The sequence below is a fragment of the Platichthys flesus genome, chromosome 1 (assembly GCF_949316205.1).
Source record: "Platichthys flesus chromosome 1, fPlaFle2.1, whole genome shotgun sequence".
NCBI lineage: Eukaryota > Metazoa > Chordata > Actinopteri > Pleuronectiformes > Pleuronectidae > Platichthys > Platichthys flesus.
The window spans coordinates 11,204,411-11,228,309 of NC_084945.1; the positions used below are offsets into that span (position 1 = coordinate 11,204,411).

The following is a 23,899-nucleotide window of genomic DNA, read 5'->3' on the forward strand; positions in this document are numbered from 1 at the left end:
CCTTACCAAGATACTGAACCCCTAAAATTGGCAGGACTTCAACCACCTATTAATTGCTAAATATCTTACAAAAATTAGATTTAAAAGCTAAAATAAATAACAAAAAAAATTAAATTAATCCTGCGCAGTCCACTTCTGCGCAAGAGGTAAATAAAAAGTCAATTTTCACCACTTTCTAATTTTCTGCAATTCTGCCAATTCATTTGCCTGAAGAAAAAAACCCCTTAAAATTTCAATAGTAACTGTCTGTCAGTGCTCGGGCCCTAAAAATCGGACAAATATAAGTTTATATAAAATACAGTTGTTTTGCGTGGTTTGAAAGGAGTCCACACTATTGTGTTTTTAGAGTTGAGAGCCGGTACGTTTACGTGCTGTTGACACATATAAATATATAAATCACTTATAAATCACTGTGAGATATTTGATTGTGTATTGTAAAACTATAATAGGACAGTTGCACTGAGTGTGTATGAGAACTGAAGACTGACAAAGTCAATCAGGGGCAGAGTGGTTCACTTTAATAATTTACATCTATATTTATCACGCAACAGAGCGTGCACAACAACACAAAACTCACAGCAAATACACTGAAGTACTAACACAAGTGTGTCTCACGGAGCATTATGAACCTGTTATCACAGCATCAATATATAAATGTGGGAAAGATTAAAGCTCTGATAAAAATATTATATCCTTTCACAAAAATATAGAACTTTGTAGGTTTGCAACACAACTTTGAACTGTTAATAAACAACTGTATAGTAACTATACCATTTATTTCCTGTGTATGGCATCACATCCCTGAAAAAGATACACCAGGAGTTCATAAAGGTTCATCAAAATATAAATAAAGTAATAAATAAAGGAAATGAAAAGTGAAATGAAAATAAGGTGTTGGTGGATATGTTGTTTATACACTGAACATGTTTAGTTTTTCTCTTACTTCTCTGAATTGAACAATATCTTTGGTTTGTTTGGTGCTGAATGTTGATAATTCAAAGTGACAACTGCAAAAAAGTCTCACTGAACACTTTATATTTCTACATCCTGAAGTGCTGCTTGTTATCTAGGAGGTGCGGTTTGCACAGATCAGTGAGATCGTCTTGGTTATGTTGGGGAAGAGGCGTCTCCTGATCCAGCAGGGGTGAGTGGGGTCATGAGCCAGGGCAGATCAGGGTCGGGCAGGACGATCAGCAGCATCAGCAGTCCCAGTACGAGGCACAGAGGACTGTGGCTCAGCGCCAGCCCCAGTGACTTCCCTACGGGAACACAGTGAAACCATTACAAATGTAGGGCCGTGCAAAAAAAAGGAGCTCTGCGGATTATCTGTCTTTGTGTTTTATCACAAAAAACACATGGAAATACATTTATTTGACCCCACTTTGAGTTCATTTGAAAATAAACACTGTCAAGGCATCTAGAAAGACATTCCAGTATAAGTGTTTACTCAGATGATATAAAAATCAGTTTATTTTTATTAATATAATTATGTGCAATGTTGAATTTCACAATTACTCTCAAGAAGTGCTTCAAAATAAATGTCTTACAAATTCCACAACTTAAATTCAGTCTATCAGACAGATTGTAATTGTGAGGTAAATTATTTAAAAAGGTTTATGTCCCAGTTCTGCACATCATACTATAATGCTCTAGCCAAGGTTTGTGTATTAACTTTTTTTTACACATTAGTAACATATATGCTAAAAGATGTCTGTGTACATTCTGAATTTGCTTTATTTTTTATTTCACAGTATTCTGCTGATACACAAAGAAAATACAAGAGCTACTTACAGCTCAGCAAAAATAAATCGAATTGCAGATGTTGGTGAGACAGCTCCAGGATCATCTCATACTTGAAAACAAAAAATCTATTAGTACATCTTTAGATCAGTATCTATCACAGTGCAATTCCCTATGTATGATTTCCCTTTGAGCAAATATGAACTAGCTTATGTCTTGTAAACTAACTAAAAAAACATAATATGAATATTGGTATATAATAAACTTTCAAGTATAGTATTAGTATGGAATTGGGACAACATTTTGGTCAGAGCTTTACTTTTGAAAGAAGTATTTAGTCTCTGATCATGACCAGTCGATATAGACTTCAAAAGCTTCAGTGTTTTACCTCTGAAGTCTATAGGCCTGTTCTCCCAGGGTGTCAGCGCCATGGCGAGGGCCGTCTGCTGAACGCCTGACAGAGCGGAGAACTGCTCCGTAGTCACTGCAGCCGCCTGCTCATAGGAGAACATGCTGATCTGGATGTGGTTTAACGCCACCTTCAGGAAAGGACAGAACAGACAGGCAGGCACATAGAGAGAGAAGCAGGTTTTAACATCAGGACTGATGTTAAAATACACCAAGCTGTCAGGAAGCTAAACTCTCTCCCCTCACTCCCCCCAGCCATATCCTCTAGTCTGACTGGAGGCTTAAATCCCCCCCCCAAAAAAACTAAAAACACTCAGGACTCTGCAACAAACAGTCTCTTGTACTATTTGCACTTTATCACTTAAATCACTACGTTTACACTTTTAGAGAACCTTATGCTGCTGTACTTAAAGAATTCTGTATGTTTACTTAGTATTAGGAAATGTGTTATCTGTTGTGCCTGTGCACTTTATATGTTTCACTGTGGGAGAGTGGGAAACGTCGTATCGATTCCTTGTATGTTCTGAACATGTTAAGAAATTGACAATAAAGCTACTTTAACTTTTTTTTTTTTACTTTTCTAAAGTCGAAAAAAACAAAATAATTGAATTTCTTCATTTCCAAAGTTCATTTCCAAAGTTTATAAATATAAAGGGCACATTCTAGGGTAAAGAAAACAACAATTTGTACATTTTAGATGAAACATACAGGTGAAAACATCACTTGGATTATTTAACTTCCGATCGATCCCTTTCACCTAAATCTTACACACTGGACCTTTAAATTTAACTTGGCTGAAACGTGATTATTGAACCAACGTGAGCATAGATCAGGATAACTTGGACTAAAGAAAACAAAAACCAATAAGAGCTCATGCTGTGAATATTGCTTTAATAAATTTGGACTTACACTGAACCGTACAGGCGATATCATTGAGATAGCCATGGGTGTAATTCCTTCGATTTGCTCTTTCACCAAAGCCGACATGGCAAAGTCTTCGAGACCAGCTGCAAGAAGTGGGCAATGTTTTAAAGAAATGTAATGTAATGTAATGTAATGTAATGTAATGTAATGTAATGCACTGAACATTTGGTGATTTGAATTTCAGGTTGTGAGCCCACACTTCACAAGGTGAAAACAGTGAATGAACCAAACCTGCCAGAATTCCGATCTCAATGAAGACGTCAGTTCCCCACGAACTGATGAGTCCGAAAGCAAGACTGTGTTTGAGCAGCCCCACCAGAGCATTGAGCTGCTCCTCCGAGCAGGAGAGCGTCAACTGACCCAGAAAGAGCACCGCCTTACTGCAGCCAGCAGGGGGAGACAAAACACGAGGAGAGAGGGAATTCAAACAATCAGGATTTAAAAGAAAAGGTGGAACGAAGGATTTTATGGAGTGTTTTTGTTTTTATTTGCTCACCTGAATTCAACAGCATTGAAATATTTGATCTGTGTGTCTTTAGCCCCACACACGATGTGTCCCATGGCCACCAGCGTGCTGGAGTCCAGCTGACTGGGAGTCTGTTTGGTGGAGTTCAACATGGCGGTAAAGAGAGCAGCCAACTGGGAGGAAGGAAAAAGAGTTGTGACCCAGACATCCAGACTTTTACCGGTTCAGGTTCCGTTTATAAGGATCAGCTGAATTTAATACAGTCTAACACAACAGCCCTGAAAAAGTGTTGGAGAGAAAATCTAACAAAACTTTGGGGTCATTGAAAAAGCTCTAGTTTAGTGTGAGGTGTTTTAAATGTTTATTTAGTGTCATTGGTCTAAAAAGAATGAACTGAAAATGTTACTCCGTCGTTTAGTTGTGGAACATCCATTTTTTTACGATCATCCCACTTTTACTGTGGTTGTATTTCAACACACAGTCATTTGAATTAAAGACTGTAAATGAAGATGGACGACATGACGCCTCCTCAAAGTCGAAGCCAAAGTGTCTCCATAGATTGACTGTTGTTATAAAAACAGGGTGACACGCCATGATTGAAAGCTGAGACTGACTGTGTGGTGTTCATGGAATTTCCCACAGTGTCCTCGGAAAGTGCACAGGATAATATTAAACATTTTAAAATTAAAAAATATAAAAAAACACTATTTTAGTCTTAACTCAGTTTACATATTATGAACCATGTTTGATAAGAGCAGAATGATTTGTTATATCATGTTTTAAAGCAGGTACCTGTCTGTTGCTCCAGCCACTGACAGCACCCAGAGCAGCAATGCTCCTCTGCTCAATCAGTCGGAGGCTGCTCAGCTCGTCCACCGTCAGCTCTAATGCTAGACCACCCAGCTGAGAGATCAGAGACGGGGAGAAGGACGAGACGGGGCCGTACATCTACAGGCACACGCGTGTTATTCCAGAGGGACCCGGCAAAGACAGAGCAGACACACTGTGAATGAAACACATCTGAGAATGAGATGAAGAAGACGACAAATGACTCTCACCTGTTTGACCTTCTGGAGCAGCTGCTTGCGTTGGTAGGATGAGAGGAACGAGTCGTGACCCATCAGCTCCAGACAGTTGGAGAAGGCAGATGAAGGCAAGCTGGTCAGGCTGCTGGAGGGCCAGGCAGCCGGAGTGATGGAACGCAGAATCTCACAGGTCGGAGCGACTCGAGTCGCTGGTAACAGACAAAAACATCTGATCAGAGGAGGCTGCTGACATTTGACCATATGTAAAAAATTATTGTAAAACAACCTCTATGAGCTTAATAAAAATGTTTCATTTTATGTATAAATTTGATAAACTTTATCAAAACAGAACTGTTTTACCTGATCGTTAACATGCAGTGAATTATTTATAAGGAAAATTAGTAATTAGAAAATCCAGAATGAACATTCACTGCTCCACACAGAGAAAATTAACAAAAAAATTTTGTGGAACTTGTTAAAAACTCGTATTCACTCTTGCAAACTTAGCGAATTATACATTTCAAACAGAACAAGCTATTATAGAATGAAGGTAACAACCACCTCAATCGGAAGTCGACTGTTTGACCGTCAACCAGTGCTTTTACAGAGCACCGATAATGACTGACTCTTTGGTATCAATTTTAGAGATCAACTGTGATGCTCACGTGACAGAGGATTTATACTGAGGAAGCCCAGGAAAAACTGAAGGACAAACTGCTGCTTGACAAAAAATGCCATCCTCTCGTTCTTGTTCAAACAACGACTTCCCATCGGCCCGTCTTCCCACCGACGCTGCATCATGAACAGCTTCTCTACATGTCCCAGAGTCATCAACGCCTGAGGGAACACAGACAACAACACACATACATGTAGAGACACTGACTGGAGATGTGACATATGAGGAGTGGGTTTTCTAATTCTCTACCTGAGGAGTATTTATGACGTAAAATACATCAGTCAACTCACCCTGGAAATTTCCTGCACACTGCCCTCAGGCAGGAAGAACAGGAACCGGTCCACCTGACTGAGAGTTGTCTGGTTCCAGTTCTTTACTGGGCTGAGAGAAAACAAGAGAGCGCTTCATCATCTTTCCTCAGTTTCCTGCTTTTCATCATATGAAATCTCTGCCATATAATGTAGATATTCATCATCTTTCCCCCTCAACTGTGAACTGTAAACTCTAAAATGAACAACGTTAAGTGAACCTAGTTTCTCCCCCAAAAAACTTGGACATGTAATAACTCAGTTATCATATTAGCAAAATATAAAATACACAAACCTTACTTCACAAAAAAAACATCACCCACAATTGATGTGTCGTATAAGAAATTCATTCGTAAGTTCTTTACCCAAAGACAGCAGGTTCTTGCAGGATCCGAGCCACCAGGTCCATCTTGCTCGTGCTGTAGCAGAGTCCCAGGAGGAAATCCAGATTGTCGATGAAGAAGCCGCGGTCCACATGAATGAAAACCTCATCCACAATAAACGGTGCCATGACGCCCAGTGAACGAAACTCCTCCTCAGTGAACACTCCTGTGTACATGCTCTGTGGAGAAACAATTCACATTTATAAATCTTCCTGTACTCAAACTTAAAAGCTTTAATCTTCCTGTGGTCTTTTGGCCTCTTAGTTTTTTAAATATAAGAGTATTCACAGTGAACTGACCATCCTCTGCCCCATTTTGTCCACCAGCAGTTCCTGTTTTTTTCTCGGCAGCATGAGAAAGTGGCGAGGGTCCTGAATGACCAGCTGCCTCAGAGCGTCCATCTCAGCTGTAGAAAACTTGTTGATGGTGCTCATGCTGCAAGTCACCACACAAACACACAGGAACTAAATGTTAAAGAAATTACATTTTCAATAAATCTATTCATATCGATAAACTGCTGTTTAACAGGGTTAGGGTTATTCTGGGCCAACAAAGATGAGCTTGAGAGTGGAGCTGATCACTCAAACCTCAGAACTAAAGAAACTTTCATCTTTTAATATCATCAAACTTGATTGATGGGCTTCTCATACCTTTCCTAACCCTGACATGTGGTGACTTTTCGCATTTGTCACAAGTGACATATAATTCTTCCTAACGAGTTGACCTTTTCCCTGCAATCATTTTGAAGATCATTTTAAATGTTATGTGAAAACATTAACAGTAAAAAAAAGGATTGATGCAAACTTGTGACTCACGGCATGGACAGGGCAATCTCAGCTCCGAGGTCTTTGAGCAGCTCAGAGAAGAACTCCAGCTGATACAGCTCGTCGATCACACACGTTTTCTGTCCAGGAGAACAATAACACAAAACAACAGATGTAAATATAGCTGTAGACATAGACAGAGATGTAGATGTCGATATAGATATACTGTACATATATATATGGGTGCAGGTATAGACATAGACTTGGACAGAGATGATGATGTAGCTATAGAAGAAAAAAGTCAGGCCTTTTAAGAGGATTGTTATGGAATTATATTATATTTATGGTATTTCAATAAAGTGTTGGGAAAACAAGACTTTTGGCCACGTTCGTCAAAGAAAAAGATTTTAGAATGAAGTCATATCATTTATAGTGAGCTCACCAGCGAGGTGTGCAGAGGACCAGGCTGCTGCCTGAGGAAGAGGAGGATACTTATCACGGCAGAAGGTGAAGAGTCGGCCTGAAAAAGTTTCTTTAGGACTTGACAGCTCACACCTTGACCCAGTGTTCCCAGACTCCTGCTCACATATAATACAAAGCACCAACACAATTAATAGAGACGGAGAAAAGGAAATCATCAGCAGAGAAATTATCACATTAATCACAGGAATGAAGTTACTTACAGAAAGTGCTGGTGGATAAGGTTTGGTTTAGTATCAAGTGCCTCTCTGAAAATAGCTTTAGCCTGGCGGAGATAACAGACACATGTTGTGTTACCTAGTTGTTGTAACATGACATTGTGTGCACTTTGTGAGCCAAGCGCAATCTGATATTAGGACAGTTTTTGGCTGTGTTGTTTGTTTTCACAGGCAGGTCCATTCACAGTGTCGGTGGTGATGACGTCTTTGCTTTTGCTTCTCCACTAAATAATTAAGCTGCTAATCAAGATACTGTCATAAACACTTACTCATGACAAGCAGAGGAAGAACAAAGAGACCATAACAGAAGGTAACAGTCAAGGTTGGAGGCTTTCGTCTCTTTAAACACTGAAAGCAAATGTTTGTGACACAGATATTTTATGGCTAATGGGGACAAATATTTGCATGTATTTAGCTTTATGTATCTATATAAGCTTTTTCTTTTTGTAAACATGCATAATGTAAGTGAGTTCTATAGATAAATCTAACACACGTATATTTCTGCATTAAATATATCAGCCTGTCTTCAACTCTATTTCAAAATTTTTTACTTATGAACCTTTAATATTTAGAGGCAGAAAACAATAAAGGACAAAAACAGCATGGCATTTCCCTGTTATTGTGATGTGTACCTGCTGTGTGTTAAAGGGATTCGTGGTTATATTGGCGATGTTGTTCACAAGCAGACGAGTCCTGGGCAGGACACTGAGCAGAGGCGTGCAGTAGAGCAAAGGCTCCACATCATCCAACCACGTGACGACCTCTGGAAACCCCTGGTTAGAAGTATGAGAACACATAAGATAACATAAGATAACAATAAATAGTAACTCTTTAGGCTTTTGCGTAAAAAGTTCACAATAAATAGGAAATCTACCAAATCTAAGTGAAACGTTTATAGTCTCATTTGAATTAAACCCAGTGATTGGAATAAGTGATAAGATATTAGATTCTTAATGATATAATCATTTTTCTTAGATGCTATTCAACTCAAGTGCGTGTGGATTTTTTTTATTTTTCTTTAACTAACATCATTAAACCTCTTTTGTAAACTTAATCCTTGAAGTTAATGTGAATGCATCTCCCCACTCCTGGTTGTACCCATAGTTTGGTGGAGATAGAAGTGGCCACCGGCGGGCTGAGGCCTGGGGTGTGCTGGGCCATCTCGGGCAGGGAAGACAGCAGTATGTCGGAGGTGAGGGTCAACAAGGTCTCTGTCTTCATTCCCACGATGAGGGAGCCGAGCTTCTGCAGCTGACCTGGAGCGGTCATCTGTGCAGAGAGGAGAACGGAGTATCCGAGTAAAGGCCTAAACCAATGCAGAGTGAATCAATTCATGTTGTGAGGTGTTTTTTGAATAACTCACTGTGGTACTCGAAGTCAGTTTGTCTACAATCACGGAAGCCTGAAAAACAAAGAGAAAGACAGCAAAGGAAAAACTGGAATTACTGCCACCAGTACAGTTTCACTAAGGTTCATACATTTTTTCCAGACTCATGTGAGGTCATCGTGAACTTTCAGCTCTGAGATGTAATTGGTTCATCAGTGAGTCGTAGTGACAACCGGTCAAAATTTGAAGAAACTTGCTGAAGGCAGATTTGAAGATATCAGCAAAAACACGTTTTGTGAGGCCACCGTGACCTTCCCCTTCGACCACCGACATCTAATCAGTTCATCTTAGAGCCCAAGTGAACATTTGAACCTGATTTAAAGAAATTCTGTCAAGGTGAAACTCCTCAGTGAGTCCAACTGACAGTTTAAACCACATTTGAAGGAAATGAAGGACGGACAAAGACGGTCAGATGTACTGTATCTTACTGCTAAAGCTCTGTATCATGTTTACATTGAGTGATGCTGTCTTTACCATTACTTAATTTACTGAAATATAAAATACATTTCTTTGGGCTTGACCAGATGATGGTGCAGTCAAACCATCTTGAGGAGGTTAATCCTCTAGAGATTTCTTCGAAAATACAAAAGCAAGACGACAGCTGCGAGGCTGAGTGGGGGGGAAAGGCTCCGGTTCAGATGAATGCTGATGGTGAAGTAAAGATCAGGTCTTAGCTCAGGACCCACTCACCTCAGGGGTCCCTGTGCTGAGGACCCACTGCCTGTCAGCTGCTCCTCCAGAGCTACTGGCTCCACCAGCTGCTAGAAGACCCGACTACGTGTAACAAATAAAGGTCTGTGTAGTGAAAGGGACTGAAGAAACCCCCACTCTCTGATACCTGATGTCCACTTTATACAAAAGACTCTATAGCTGATGCTCTGACCTGCTATTTCCCACATCTTTCACTATACATTACAGGTGGGGCGCGCTCCTCTACCTGTGCAGGGCTAAATGCAGTAGAGCTGAGAGCAGGGAGGACAGCGAGCAGCTGTGGTGGAGTGAGACCCTGAAGGAAGGTCACACCCAACAAGGGCATAAGGTGGGCGACCTCGGCCAGTCGAGCTGCGCTGAGCGAGGAGGGGACATTAAATTCTGTGCTGTTCAGCAACAATCTGGAAATCTGCAGGGACAGAATATGTATATATATGTTTAATATTATAATACTGAATATCATCAATACAGCTCAATTGCAACTGTCTGTTCGTACCAGATGGTTGGGCAGGCTGAGTCCCTCACGTGTGCAGTTCATGACAAAGTGCTGGATGACACTGAAGGCCTCAGTGCCTCTGTACAGCAGCAGGTCTTCTGGGTCTGCCAGGCATGACAGTTTACCCAGCCTAAAACATACACACACTGTTTTAACACAGCTGGGAGCAGACGTCTCCTCTCAGGAAGTGACACAGACTTTATTTATAACACATATGTTCATTGTGCACAGCCGGCATATATTGCTGTGTGTTACAATTCTCCTTATGGTTATTTACCCTTAAAAGGTTTGATTAATTTTCTTATTTGAACATTAAAACCTTTAACAGTACAGCCCATGGACACTTTTCTTGTTAGATTCTCATTATAACAAGAGGTCAAGAGTCTTATTTATTAACACAAATACTGAATATAACATGTAATTCAATAGCCCTCTCTGAATTGTCTCCAGGGCTACTGACCTGCAGGCAGACAGTGAGTGGTGACAAAGGTCAAAATTACTCTACACGCTAAACTAAACATTAAAGTGTTTATATCCTTCTGATCTAATGTCAAATACATCACTATGTGAATAGAAAGAGTGGATTTTATGTGAACCTGATAAAATCCTGAGCCGTCAGGTTCCTGTAGCGGCTGACGAGGCTCTGAGCGATGAACTCCTGCTTCAGAGCAGTGAGGTTGCTTTTCTGCAACACATCCAGCCCGTCCACAAGCTGTGGAGAAACATCACACACGTTTTCCTTTAAACACTTTTTAAAGAATCTATATAACATCCACAGGTTATGGGAAATAAACATATTTACTCTTTTTGTGACGGGTTAAATTAATCAATTAATGCTTCTCTCATGTCTGTGTGTGAAATATGAAGCAATCAACACAGCGAGTTAGCTTAGTTTAGCATTAGGACAGGAAACAGGAGGCAGAAGCAGAAATGTGGTCAGTGGTGATAAAATCCAAAATCTATGAACTCAATAAAGATACCTAATAGTTTGTTATCAAATTAATGCAGAAATGTAAAAACAATATCTTATTTTGCTGGATATTTTCACCAAGATAAGCTAAGTTAATTGGCTGTAGCTCTATTTTCAGTGGACAGACATGAGAGTGGTACCAACCTTCTCATTGAACTCTTTGTACGCGATTAGGGTATTTACAAACTACTCCTTTAAACCGGTCTCTCAGACTCCTCTATGAGTGAAAGGTCAAACACCATCTATTTTTCTGGTCATTGATAATTCATATGTCCATATCAGCTTATGAGGAGACATGTTGGTGGTGACAGAGAAAGAAGAGGTTGTACGTCTGTGCTTTCTTTCGACCGGTCTGTGAAGTGGAGCTCGGCCGGCGCCCAGGGGCTAAGCGAGCTTTAACAGTCCGGGTTTCTCGGGTTTCGCGGCCGGGTGTCAGGGCTCAGAGGTGCTGTTACCTGAGCAGATGAGAGGTGTTGGAAGTTGCGGAAGGGCAGGTAGGCGATCAGGTTTCCGATGTCTCTAATGAGTGACTGATGACCTTCGATGATTTTGGACGGGGGCATATCTTTGCTGTACCACTGGCCAAATGCTTCCTGCTGGTCCAGAGTCATGTGACCCAGGTTACTGTTGATTGCCTCCCTCCTGAAAACAAAAAGAAAACATTGTTTTCACTCACGTTATTTACTGAAACAGTTTTGTATTGGTTTTATGAAATATTTGCGATAGTACTATATGTAGCCATTTACATATTGAATTCAAGTAATTTAGACATAGTGAGAGGACTGAAAAACTTTTACTACTGCAAGTCAGGTACAGATCAAATATTAGGAGTTTTTGGAATCTTATTGACTGTCTTGTTGACACCACTTACATGTGTCATTGCTATGTATAATTATCTGAATGTATAAAATAACGTTTTAAATTTTGTATTAAATAATTATTTTTTTTTTAAATCATCCAGGAATCAAAAGGTTTACCTTATACCCATAGCATAAAGACAGGGAAATTTATTTCAATTGTAACTTTGTTTTGAAATGTGTAAAAGAAATTAAGAGTATTATTAGTAATATTTCCCTTATTTCCAGTCTTGATGAAAAGGAAACCTCATGCCTTTTAGCTGCAGCTACATACACCAATCATCCACAACAATAAAAACACTATCAGACAAAAAACAGATGCAATTATTTGCCACTTAAAAAACTTTTTTTTTCTCATAACAGTACATATGTATAGTATAATTATGTGATACTATACTATATGATTGTAGCTGCAGACAAAATTACCCTTAAATTAATATTAGGTTTGTACTTGAGATGTTATGAGAAGATAGTAATGGTCAAACAGAACTATAGGTGGGTTTATAAACAGCTGTGGTTACTCACAGTCTCAGATTAAAGCTGAAATACAGATTTTCTAACTGTTTGCTCTGAGTTTAAAGGCTCATCCTTGTTGAACAAGATCAGATACCTACACACACACACACACACACACACTAGAAGCTCTTTCTACACTGAAATCTAGTAAGTGCACTAGTTTCCTTTACTTGCAATCTATAATGCATGTTCCTGGCATCTTGGGGTGAAATGACACATCTCTTGTCACGGAAGCCTGACACCGGACCTGTGGCCAGATGGAAGCCTTATGTATGTAGGAAAGTGATACTGCATGATTGAGCACAAAAACAAATCAGGCTGTTCACTACAGACTGTACTCAACATGGAATACTCAAGATGTAACACAGAGTCCCCGGGTTACAGAGATGTAACACATGGTTGGACACAGACATGATACTGCAGAGGATACAGCCAGTCATGAGTCAGTCTCAGCTGTTGATCCGGACGTTTCTCATTCTTAGAGCATCAAATAGGTAATTAAAACCATCTTTGAGAAACCTTTATTTGACCTCTACTTCAGTTCATGTCCCATACACTAACATTGATGTGGCTGGGTTCACAACCTGTGCTGCTGCCACCCACCAGGGGGCGATCAAGACATTTTAACTTCACTTTTGGGAGCAGTCATTTCGTCCATCTTCATATAGAGTCTATGGGATCAGATAAGCAGAAACCATCACTCACACAATCACGTTGTTCTGCAGTGAGGGTAAAGCTTGGATGTCAGCGGTACTGGCTGAGGCCAGCAGAGGAGCCAGCTCAGGGAAGAGACTGACATCTTTCTTCACGTGGGTGTGGAGCAGCACTGACAACATGATGGGCAGGTACTGATTAGGCAACTGGAAAACAGAGGCAAACATATTATGTGTCAGCAAGAATGAAAAACTTTGGAATCATCAAGGGCTGAACAGAGAATGAAACACAGACTAAAGGTCTGGATGTTAGATGGTGAGTTTCTTCACCTGCAGCGTATCCTTGTTCCTGCTGTAGTACTGAAGGATCAGTCTGACAGTGGTGATGTTAGTCGCACTGAGCACTGACCTCAGGCTGCTCAGCGGCAGCCTGAAGTACTCCTGCAACCATTAACCCATTAGGGCATTAGTCCAATAAAGATGAAAAAACATTCACACATACTTTTTTGACTTTATATTTCCTACTTAACATGAGAATTCAGATAATGATCACGATTTCTACGCTCCATGCCAGTGACAGCCAGGGGCCCAAAGTCTTATGTTTCCATCTGTCCGTCCCAGATTGTCTTTTGGGAATTTCTTGAAATTCTGTAAAAACATTCAGTTGGACTCAGGGATGAACTGCTTAGATTTTGGTGGCCATAGGTGAAAGGTTAAGATTACTGTGACCTCACAGAACACGTTGCCTTGTGAACACCATACATCAAGAACACCTAATCCAGTGAATATCTTCAAAGATGGCCAAATGAACTTTGACTCATAGATGAACTGATTCGATTTCAAATTTCACAGTGACCCTTATATAAATCTAAAAGGGATGCGTGTCGACTAAATGTGCAGTGTGGTTAGTGCATGTGGGGAGCACTAGTCACTTCTAGTTACCTTTATGAAGAAGAAGTCTTCTGTGCTCAAATCTCTTGCTGTCTGCATCAAGCTGGTTAGCACTGTCTACACAAACACACGCACACACACACAGAGATTAGTGTAACGGTCAAATCAAGTGTGAGACAGTGTTGACTCCATCCAAAAGACCAGGTTCATAATGTCAATATCGGTGACAGGAGTGTAAGAGTAAACCAGGTGTAGGCTGCCTTTACACGGAAGGTCAGCTGCTATACTGTGACACTAATGGTAACTGATACAGATGAATAATTTGATGAACTATGAAGTCAATGAAATGTCCGACGCAGAAACTGATTGAGCCTGTATGAATAAAAGATGAAGGGGAATCTCACTCTGATTAACCTGCAGAGTCAGTGTCCGACAATACCTGAATGATTCTGAACAGATTCCTGTTTGTTCTCTGAAGAATAAGAGGTATAATAAAAAGGAAAATACATAAAATCCTCCACTTTGACCAATTAAAACAATAAACCTGCTCCTCAGAGATTATTATGATAGTACTGTCATTCAAGAGTACAAATAAGTGGATAATTAAATACTTTTACCCAAGTACTGTACTAAATCAAAAGTTTGAGGCTTATGTAGTTTATTTAGTGGTAGTTCATGTAGTTAAGATTGCCAGCTACAGCAGTATGTGATTCTTAAGTAAAGGTATATAGCAAAATGGCCCCTATCAGTATATATGTATTATAGTTCTGATAATTATAGTATAGCACATTTTGATGTTAATACTTGCAGAGGGTTAAGGTATTTCTGTATAAATACAGTCGTATTTGTACATGAACAATTTTTCAGACCCATGAGTACTTTTATATTTACAGGTTTAGCACCTTTAACTGCAGGACTTGTAGTTGCAATAAAAAAAATGTATATGACAGTATTGCTACTGTTGCGTAAGACTCTGAATATTTTATTTGTTCACGGATAGCAACTCAATTTGAACTGCACAATAAAACAACATTTACCCCGAAGCACTGCAGCACGGCTCTCCTTTTCCCAACCTCTTTTTCCCTGTCCAGGTAGCGCGCCACAGACTCTAGCACGTTGAGTCTAATGTTTTTGACGACGTGCAGCGAGGTGTTCTGCACTTCTTCTAGGACCAACAGGAACACCACCGTAGTGCTGACTGCCTGCTCCAGCCCTGCAGCCACAGGTGGAGTCAGCAGGTCCTCCACCCGGGGCCTCAGACTCTCCGCCCAGCAGCGCAGCATCATCTGCAGGGTCATACTCTGACTGGCCCCGGGCCGACAGGCGGAGGTGAAGTCAGCCGAGCAGTTCCAGTTGAACTGCCTCACCAGTTTCCGGGCCAGGCAAAAATCAGGTTGTGCAGTGGTGCTGAGGTTGGTGGCTTCGGTGGTGGTGGTGGCTTTAGTGGTGGTGGTGGTGGTGGTGGTGGAGGCGGTGGTGGTGTTGGCGGTGAAGTTGGTGTAGGTGGTGCACATGTTTCTCACCCATAAACTGGACGGCTCCTGGGACAGCAAGAGGAGGAGAGCCGAGTTTGGGCAGACAGAGGAGACAAAATTGCGCTGGTCATATTCCCAGCAGAGAGTTAGCAGCGACACATCTGGAAGAGCCACGCTCCAGCTGGAGTACAGGCACTGCTCGGCAGGGTTGAATCCAGCCGGGTCATCCCCATCATCTCCATCACCTCCAGGAGAAACCCCGGGACCTGTGCGGTTGGCACAGTGCTGTATGAGCCAGGTGTTGTCCTGATTGGTCAGCAGGTTCTGGAGGATGGTTCGGTTGGTGCAGACTATGGAGGTGAAGTTGAGCGGGTCCTTCTCGGAGCAGAGAGCGAGCTCGGTCATGTCCACCATGATGGGATACCTCCACTTTGAGTAGTTGCACATCTAAAGTACAGATTATTTGAAAACAAGATCAGAAAACAAATTCTCAAAAATATATATCTCATAGGAAGTTAACAAAGTATATATATGGCATTACTCTACTTAAGCAATTTTTTTCATCTCTCTGTATTGAAGTAGTACTTTACACTTCTACTTGATTAAATATATCAGTAACTATTTGTACTTTCTGGAACACTTTTACGAAACATAGTGTTTTTTATTAATATAACAAAATATACAGTAAGTGCATTAATGTTGTTGTTGATTGTTTCATCAGGCAAAAGGTTACTCTCAGCAAGTACTTTTACTTCTAATACTTTAAGTGTAGTTTAAAGCAAATATAATGTCTTCTTTTTACTCAAATAGAAAATCCAAGGCACTTTCCTTTCACTTGATTATATTTTTGTCTGTTCTTTTTTATCAAGAAGTGTTTGAGTACTGCTTGTACTGTAGGTGCGACCACATACTGACGAGTACATGTGTATTAAACCTTTCAGCAGTTTACTACTTTTTATCTATTTGGATAATCGCTTGTCGTTTGTCACATCGGAATTTATTAATAACTTTTGCCTCAGTGTTCATATTTGGTAATTTCTTTTTATGCAAACGAGTTGATTGGCCAACACAGAGCCACGTCATTGAGGTGACAAACCCACCTGTGGGGACACCAGGTCCTCCACGTCCCTGCACACAGACACCAGCCACTGGTTGTGAGGGTTTTCTATCAGCTTCTCCAACAGTGACGCCCTGCAGCACACGGTCTTCTGAAAAACCAGTTTATCGATGTTCCAACAGAGGCCGACCACCGACTCGTCCACCTGCCGCTCGCCCCACGTGTCGTAGTCGCACCAGTCTACGCCGTTCACTGTCGCGCTGGGCTCGGTGGGAAGAAACCCGAGAGAGGTTTGACAGTGACCCTGCAGCCAGTCGTTTCCCTTGTTGAGCAGCAGACTGCTGAGAAACGTCTGGTTTGCACAAACCTCTCTCGTGAACCCGTTCTGATCCAGGCGCACACACTGGATCAACACGTCCTGAGGGATTTGAGCCACATCGCGCCATTTGGAGTAACGACACGAATCTGGAATGAGTGAGCCCGGGTCAGGGAACAGGCCGGCAGGGGGCGACACTGAGCAGTTGGGCATGAACTGGAAGTTTTCCGGGTTGGAGAACAACATCATGAAGAATCCGATGTCCTGACAGATGTGGCTGGTCAGCGAGGGGCCGTCCAGGTTCATGCAGAACTCCAGCAAGTGGGGCCCCACCTGCAACGCGGGCTGGTCGAGCCACTTCCCGTAGACGCAGAAGTGCCCCACCAGGTCCTTGGGGTCCGCGGAGGAGTTGGCGCAGTACGCGTACAGCCAGATGTTCATCCGCTCCGACAGCAGCTTCTCCATCAGCGGCGCGTCGCTGCACACCTGCCGCACGAACTCCTCGCGCTCGTTGTCGCTGCACAGGGTCACGAGCACGGCGTCCACCACCGTCCCGTTCGCCGACCAGCTGTTATAGTTGCAGGCGAGCTGTCGGAGGTTGGTGGCCACCCGATGAGGCGCGGTCGGCGGGACGGTGGGAGGGGAAGGGGTGGTGGTGGTGGTGTCAGGGGAAGGCCGCACGTCCTCAACACTGCAGTCGGATGACCTGCTCAGCGGGGCAGCCACCTCCCGGACCACGTAGCACACGTTGCTCCACACCTGCTGCACCTGGAGGACGCTGAGGGAGTTCAGCGCCTGGCAGAAGGTGAGCACCGACGTGTGGGATCCCGCCCTCGACCCGGCGAGGATGTCGGCGCACAGCGTGTCGTTGAGCCGCGCCAGGTTGAGGCGATCGCACGTGAGAACGTCGTCTTGTCCGTCACCTGCCGCCTCCGAGGCGCTGCGCTGGAAGAGGACGCCGGGGGGGCTCTGGCACTCGGGCCCTGGGTAGGTGCACGGAGGCTGCTGCGGGGCAAAGAAGATGTCCAGGAGGATGTCCACGATGGAGTTACTGAAGGACCAGCTCACGTTGTGGTTTATCCCCCTAAACAAAGAATATATCAGGGAGGCCACAGATTAAGTGAGAGCTACACACTGGCGGAGATATGAAGGGACATTTCTAGTTGTATAGGGGACTTTTTGTCAATTTTTTCTGCAAAACATCTCCTCAATCTTACTCCATCCAGGGTTTCTGCCTAACCCTATCTAACCCTATGACAATATTGAAGTCCATATGGAACCTATGTGAAGTACCACAGATAAGTGGGAATATCAGATTCCCAGCATAGTTTACACTTTCCCAAAATCAGAGATAAAAGTCTCCAACCTGTTTCTCTATTGTTGATTCAACATGAAGATTGTCCTGTCTGTCCTTTATCTTTTCAGAAACAGCATCAGGGAAGTGAACTGCACATTTAAAAAAAAAAAAGGTGCTTATTTGAATTTAATAAAAGGCCTCACCACATGATGAGCTGCTTGAGATCTCCTGCAAAACAAGTTCAAAACTATTCAGCAGAGAGAAAATCCCAATTTGTAATAAACTGTGCATTATAAAGTGCAGTTAAAAAGAAATAAAACTGTCACTATTCAAATGCTTTTAAAGGATTAAAGGGTTTACCTTGCTGACAGGTCTCCTGGCTGTCTAAAGACGGAACACTGATTCCAAACTGTAAAGCTATGTTGAAGTAGTCCATTGGTTCTTGGAGCAACGTTGCCATTAACCTCAGGACGTTTGTCAAGGCTGCGTCCACGAGGCCGCTCGCTGCACCCATGAAATTCCCAGAGAGGGGGACACTTGTCAGTATGTTAATTAAGGTTTGCTGAAAACCAGTGAACACTGTGGCCACAGACTCCCCCATCCGGAGGTAGGCCCTGGAGAAGCTGGAGGACTGTGTGTCGCCGCTCAGAGGAGAGCATGTCTGCGACCTCAGAGACGACACAAACGCCAGCAGGGGCCTTCCCAGCTCCAGAGTCACCGCCTTGGTCAGATCTGCCTCCAGGCCACAGTCCTGCCTCCCTGACATGATGCAAACTAAGATCCTGGGAAGGTCGTCTGTGAACCTGTCTCTCACCAGAGGTTGGAAGAGAGCGTACAGGTTACTCATCACACTGTAATATTCCTCTAAGGAGAAACTCTCCTCTCCTGCGGTGAAGCTGCGCGTCTGTTTGTTGTCATTGGACAAAGAGTGGATCTGATTGATGACTTTCTGGATGTCTTCCTCTAATGTGGTGAGCTCCTCTGGAATCTGCCCGCTCCGTCTTTGTAGAACACTGGGCTGCAGTGAGGACACATCACATATGATCCCTGTAGGAACCAGGAAAAATTCATTTCTGTTGACCCACAGATACAAGTCTTTCTACTCTTTGATCACAACATGTCAAAGACTGTGTGACAACTCATGCTTTTCATACTAGTTATTGTTTAGTTAATACCTTCACAGTTAAAGAGGAGTTGACTTCTGTCGAACCTTCTCTGAATGTTATATGTGTCTGATACTTTTATTCAAATGAAGTTCTAACGGATAAAAAGGTTATTTGAAGTGAATCTTCATCTAAATTTTTGTATTAAATCTTATATACTTATATAAAGAACAATTACGCTTCCTCTTGCACTCAGGCTTAACAAGACAATACAAAACAAGTTAAGTTATCTGTATTTCTAGCACAGGTCATACAATAATAAAATAATTTGTTGAACGTTTTTATTCAATATATTGTTTTTATTGGACAATGCATGCATGGGTGATTTTAATCATGGATAAATTAGGGCAATAAAACAATATCAATAGCAACATAACAAGTCTAATATATATCAATATATCACTTGTGCATTGTACAAGCACACGTTTCACACATAATTGATCCAACAAATAAAGACAAGTTTTAAACCACAACTTTCACTCAGGAGTAAAAAGCCTAAAACAAACAATAAAGTTACAAATATAATGATATATAACGATAACGTGAAAATCTTTCTCTTAATATAATCGTTGGCCATATGTTGAACTGAGTTTCTGTCGTGAACTCACCTAACAGGATGCACACCATGGAAGCAGCAGGTGTGGACCACATTGTTTGTCTCCTAAGTCCAGCTCAAAGCAGGCAGCTCCTCCAGATAAAAACACAATGTGTCCCTCTCAGTTTAATCCTGCTGACGCGGCGGAGATGTTCACGTGAAGCTGGAGAGCCGGGCTGGAAACAAACATCCTGCTGGTGAAGTGTCAGTCGTTAAGAGCAACACACGTGGTTCAGGCTGTTCTTCATCCTCCAGCAGACTTCTGGAGTGGGGGTGAGGGGCAGGTGCTGCTACTGCCTGTCAGGGGCCCCCCTCTCTCTCTCTCTCTGGAGCCTCCTCAGCTCCGGCCCTGCTCAGCAACTCTACACCGGCTCTGAGTCACTGTCAGCGGCCTAATTACACACAGAGCCGAGGTGTCGGTGTGGGTGCGAATTGAAGGCTGTGAAAGGCAGAAGGGATTTCTGCAACCAGCACGGCCATCTCTGCTGAATTATTAACCGACAGTGTGTATTAATTCCTCCGTGTGAAACCGGAGTGGTGTCGGGAGCCGGCAGAAGACGGCAGACTGACTGCAGGAGGATTTACACACAATCTGCTGCAGGTACAGCTATAGACTGGTGAGGGCTGAGATGATGATGGTGCAGGTGGACACTCAGGATATAAGAAACTATCTTCTTCAATAAGTCTCCACAATCACAAGTTATAGAGGCTATAAGTGATCAGTTCTGATAAACAAATAAAAGTTGAAATTACTGTATATTTTTTGTCATCTAAATTTAATGCAAATGCCATACAAATACAGTAAATTAGTTTTGTTAAAGATGTTATCCATCTCCTGCTGAATGTATTTGTGTCAAAAAGAAATATCTATAAATATAAGTAACGTTCTTTACTGTCATTTGACAGTTCTGATGCCAACATCTAAATATTAAGGTACATTTACTTTGGCTGTGGAAAATTGTTTTAATTTAGAAAAAACCCATAGAAGCAAATAAAACTTACACCCAAAATGACAAGGAAGAAGGATCTTCTAATTTAGAAATGTAAGAGGCGCTTTAAAGTTATGTGACAATCTTAAATGTTTTTAACCTGATTAAAAGAAAAATGTGATTGGCTCTTACTAAAGGACAAGACCAAATGTTATGTTTCTACCGTTTCAGGCAAATGCTAAAAGCCTAAATTAAAATTAGACAGTGTAAACCCTGGTGAAATGAAAAAACTAACAGTGGACTTACCTGAATTAAATAAATAAAACATAAGGCCTGAACATCATAGTTCTACTTCTAATGTTAGTGTAATGGATAAAGTGTATGTGCCTACTTTAAGAAAAGGATTGGGAAATGGATTGAAGTGCTTCAACCACAAACATTTAAAGCAACACTTTGAAACTTGTTTACTTTAAAAACACCTCACAACATTGTTGATGTTTTGCTGACTTGGAAAAGGAAGAATGGAGCCTTGTTCAACGTATGAGTGGCTGCAGAGGGCGCTGTTGTTCAGTTAAAGTTACAGTGCTGCTTTAAGTCTGATGTCACTTCTCACCCTCTTTTCTCCCCTCGACTGTCCCACATCATCATCACAGTGGAGAAATAAAAACAAGGGCATGCACGAGGTTTTTAACTTTAAAACTTTGTTTCAGAAATTCAATGTAACTGTATATACACTTTACAATAGCATATAGCCCGACGGCTAACAAAGATGTCTTAAAATAGTTTTCAAATACATCTTCAGCACAAATAGCAGTTCTTGCAAGTAAAATGGCTTGACGGATATTGAAAAAAAAAATCATTTAACACAATTGCTTTTTTCTTTCTGCAGAAAAAGTGCCATGATTAAAATTTAATTCAGGACTTCCCCACAAAGCAAGCTGTGTTCTCTACATGCTAAGTTTAACAGTTCAGTGACATAGCGCTAAACTAAACATACAGATATTTGTAAGAAAAAAAAAACACTCCATCTGATGTAAAGTTAAATCTTCATTAATACATTTAAAAAGTAGATATGACATGCCTTTTGAAAACAAAAATACAAAAGTTTTTCCTTACTTTAAGGATTTTTTTAAAACATGAAGCTGCATGTATTGTACAACACTCATTGTACAATAAACTGGTAATGCACATTAAAAATGGATTAAAGTATCAAAGCCTCCCATCGCCGCCCACTGGAGACGAGTCCACCCGGGCTACATCGCACACTCCAGGTGAGGCTTGCACACTAAAAGATGGCGGCCCAGATGGTGAGAGGTCATTGGGGGGGGGGAATGAGGGAAAGGGGGCTACCATAGTAGGACCTCAATGAAACACTGTGCGTGCCTTCACTTCAACATCTGAGCTTACATCCCCTTCTCACGGATTTGTTCTATTAGATGAGGAGCGGACTCAACATGGAATTCAGAAAGACACTTGAACACTTTGCCCCATGTACAATTTACATTCATAGTCTGGACATGTGTACTCATAACACCAAGGCCCCCTAAAACAATTCTACTAGAAAACAAGGTACTTCGTCTAATTCCTGGAGAGCTGCCAACTTCTGGTGAGAAACAGGCCGAGACAGGGAGGAAACATCTCTCTGAACGGAATCTGTGTTGAGTGAGCGGCAGGGATCGTTTATTGGGGGGGGGGGGGGGGGGGGGGGGCACAGCAGGAGCCACCTGGAGGTAGTGCTCACAGGGTTGGGACAGGGGAAAGGTTAAAACTCTGGAATTACAGTACACGACACATTCTGCACGATAAAAAATAACAGGGAGAAGGGGTGGGCGTCTCCAGGTTTCACTATCTGCAGAGCTCTGATGTCTGATTGTCTCTTTCCATCTAAGAATTTTCAGGGGTGGGAGAACTTCTACTGGGGATGGGTTGTATGGCACTGTACAGGCAACCTACAAATCCAAACAAGAACTGTAACGAGTTCAACAATGCATGCCTAAGTGTCACAGAGATTCAAGTGGACCTTTTGAAGGACCGAAGACGGCCTTTTTTTAAATGACACGTGTTCAATCTGTCCGCTGCTCTGTCTTCAGCTCACGGGTTTAGACAACATCAGCTACGTGTGTCCGTCACTCTTATTCAATAAATTAAGTTGAAACAACAGTGGAGTAAAAAAGTCAGTTTGGCTTGTGTCCAGGCTGAAACACATTCATATAGTTACCATTCTTTGACGTAATGCGTTAAACTGTGCTAAACAAAATAAAAATAAAAAATAAAAGGTTAAAAAGTACAAAGTAAAACGTATGAAACAGACGAGTGGTGGGGCAGTCAGTGAAGCCGACAGTTCAAACAGTATGTTGCTGGTGCCAGAAGTGGCTGGTACAGAGTCTGGCCATAGATTTCCACCAGGGCTAGACTTCATGACACACTGGCAGAGATGTGCTACATTAGTCACTATGCTACCGACATAGCCATCGAATTACACGTCACAAAGAAACCGAAAACTCTGATTCATCCAGAATACTTGATTAGGAGTTAAAAAAAGACAACACTGATTATAGACAAATGACAAATCAAATACTATGATTAAAGAAAAGGTGGAAGTTGACACATCACTGGGAAGATGAATGCCCTCAGACCTTTACAATATGTAGATTTACAGGTAACAAGATTCTTAATCCTAACATTTAATTAGGGAGCCAGGTTGTATCCACAGTGAAGCCAACACACGGATTCAAACCCTTATCTGTTAGAAAGAGAACAAACTAATCTTAAAGTCCAGAAATTCATTTCATCTGACTACGCAGTGGACCTTCTAATATGCGGCCATGTTCTCCTCATAGGAAAAAAGGCTTACACTAAAACTTACATGACCCCTTTTAAAATATCATATCTTACAAACAGAAGTAAAACATTTTGAAATGTTCCTCTCTTTTTTTTTTGAAACACAATGAAACACCAGTTTTACCAGAAAAAAAAACTGCAACCAACAATACAAACTTGACTCAGCTACAGAGGAATGCATATGGTTTTAAAAGGCTACAGATTGAAGGTTTGCCAAACACTGATCAGAGAGAGAGTGTGTGTGTGTGTGGCTAGGAGTAAACATACACACATGCGCAGATTGATTTACAGGCCCGTCATTCCCACTGAAAATTGTCTGTAGCCACAGAGTGTCGTTATTCATCAGTGTCAAC

General features: G+C 41.7%; 1 protein-coding gene across 1 annotated transcript; it reads right to left on the reverse strand.

The window, feature by feature from the left end:
* Nucleotides 1-505: 505 nt before the first annotated feature.
* strc1 (stereocilin 1) lies at nt 506-19,832 on the reverse strand. The gene is made up of 29 exons (XM_062392986.1): nt 19,806-19,832; nt 18,379-19,117; nt 18,222-18,246; nt 16,449-17,805; nt 14,911-15,795; nt 13,925-13,990; nt 13,313-13,423; nt 13,035-13,189; nt 11,412-11,598; nt 10,583-10,698; nt 9,987-10,116; nt 9,717-9,899; nt 8,756-8,794; nt 8,491-8,661; nt 8,025-8,165; nt 7,378-7,439; nt 7,137-7,272; nt 6,746-6,834; nt 6,230-6,365; nt 5,913-6,109; nt 5,530-5,620; nt 5,229-5,400; nt 4,597-4,772; nt 4,331-4,486; nt 3,569-3,711; nt 3,304-3,452; nt 3,058-3,155; nt 2,129-2,279; nt 506-1,259 (listed from the first exon to the last, which is right to left on the reverse strand). Exons 1-29 carry the CDS (start codon nt 19,830-19,832, stop codon nt 1,108-1,110), a joined length of 6,240 nt encoding a protein of 2,079 aa, XP_062248970.1. The 3' UTR covers nt 506-1,107.
* Nucleotides 19,833-23,899: the final 4,067 nt, after the last annotated feature.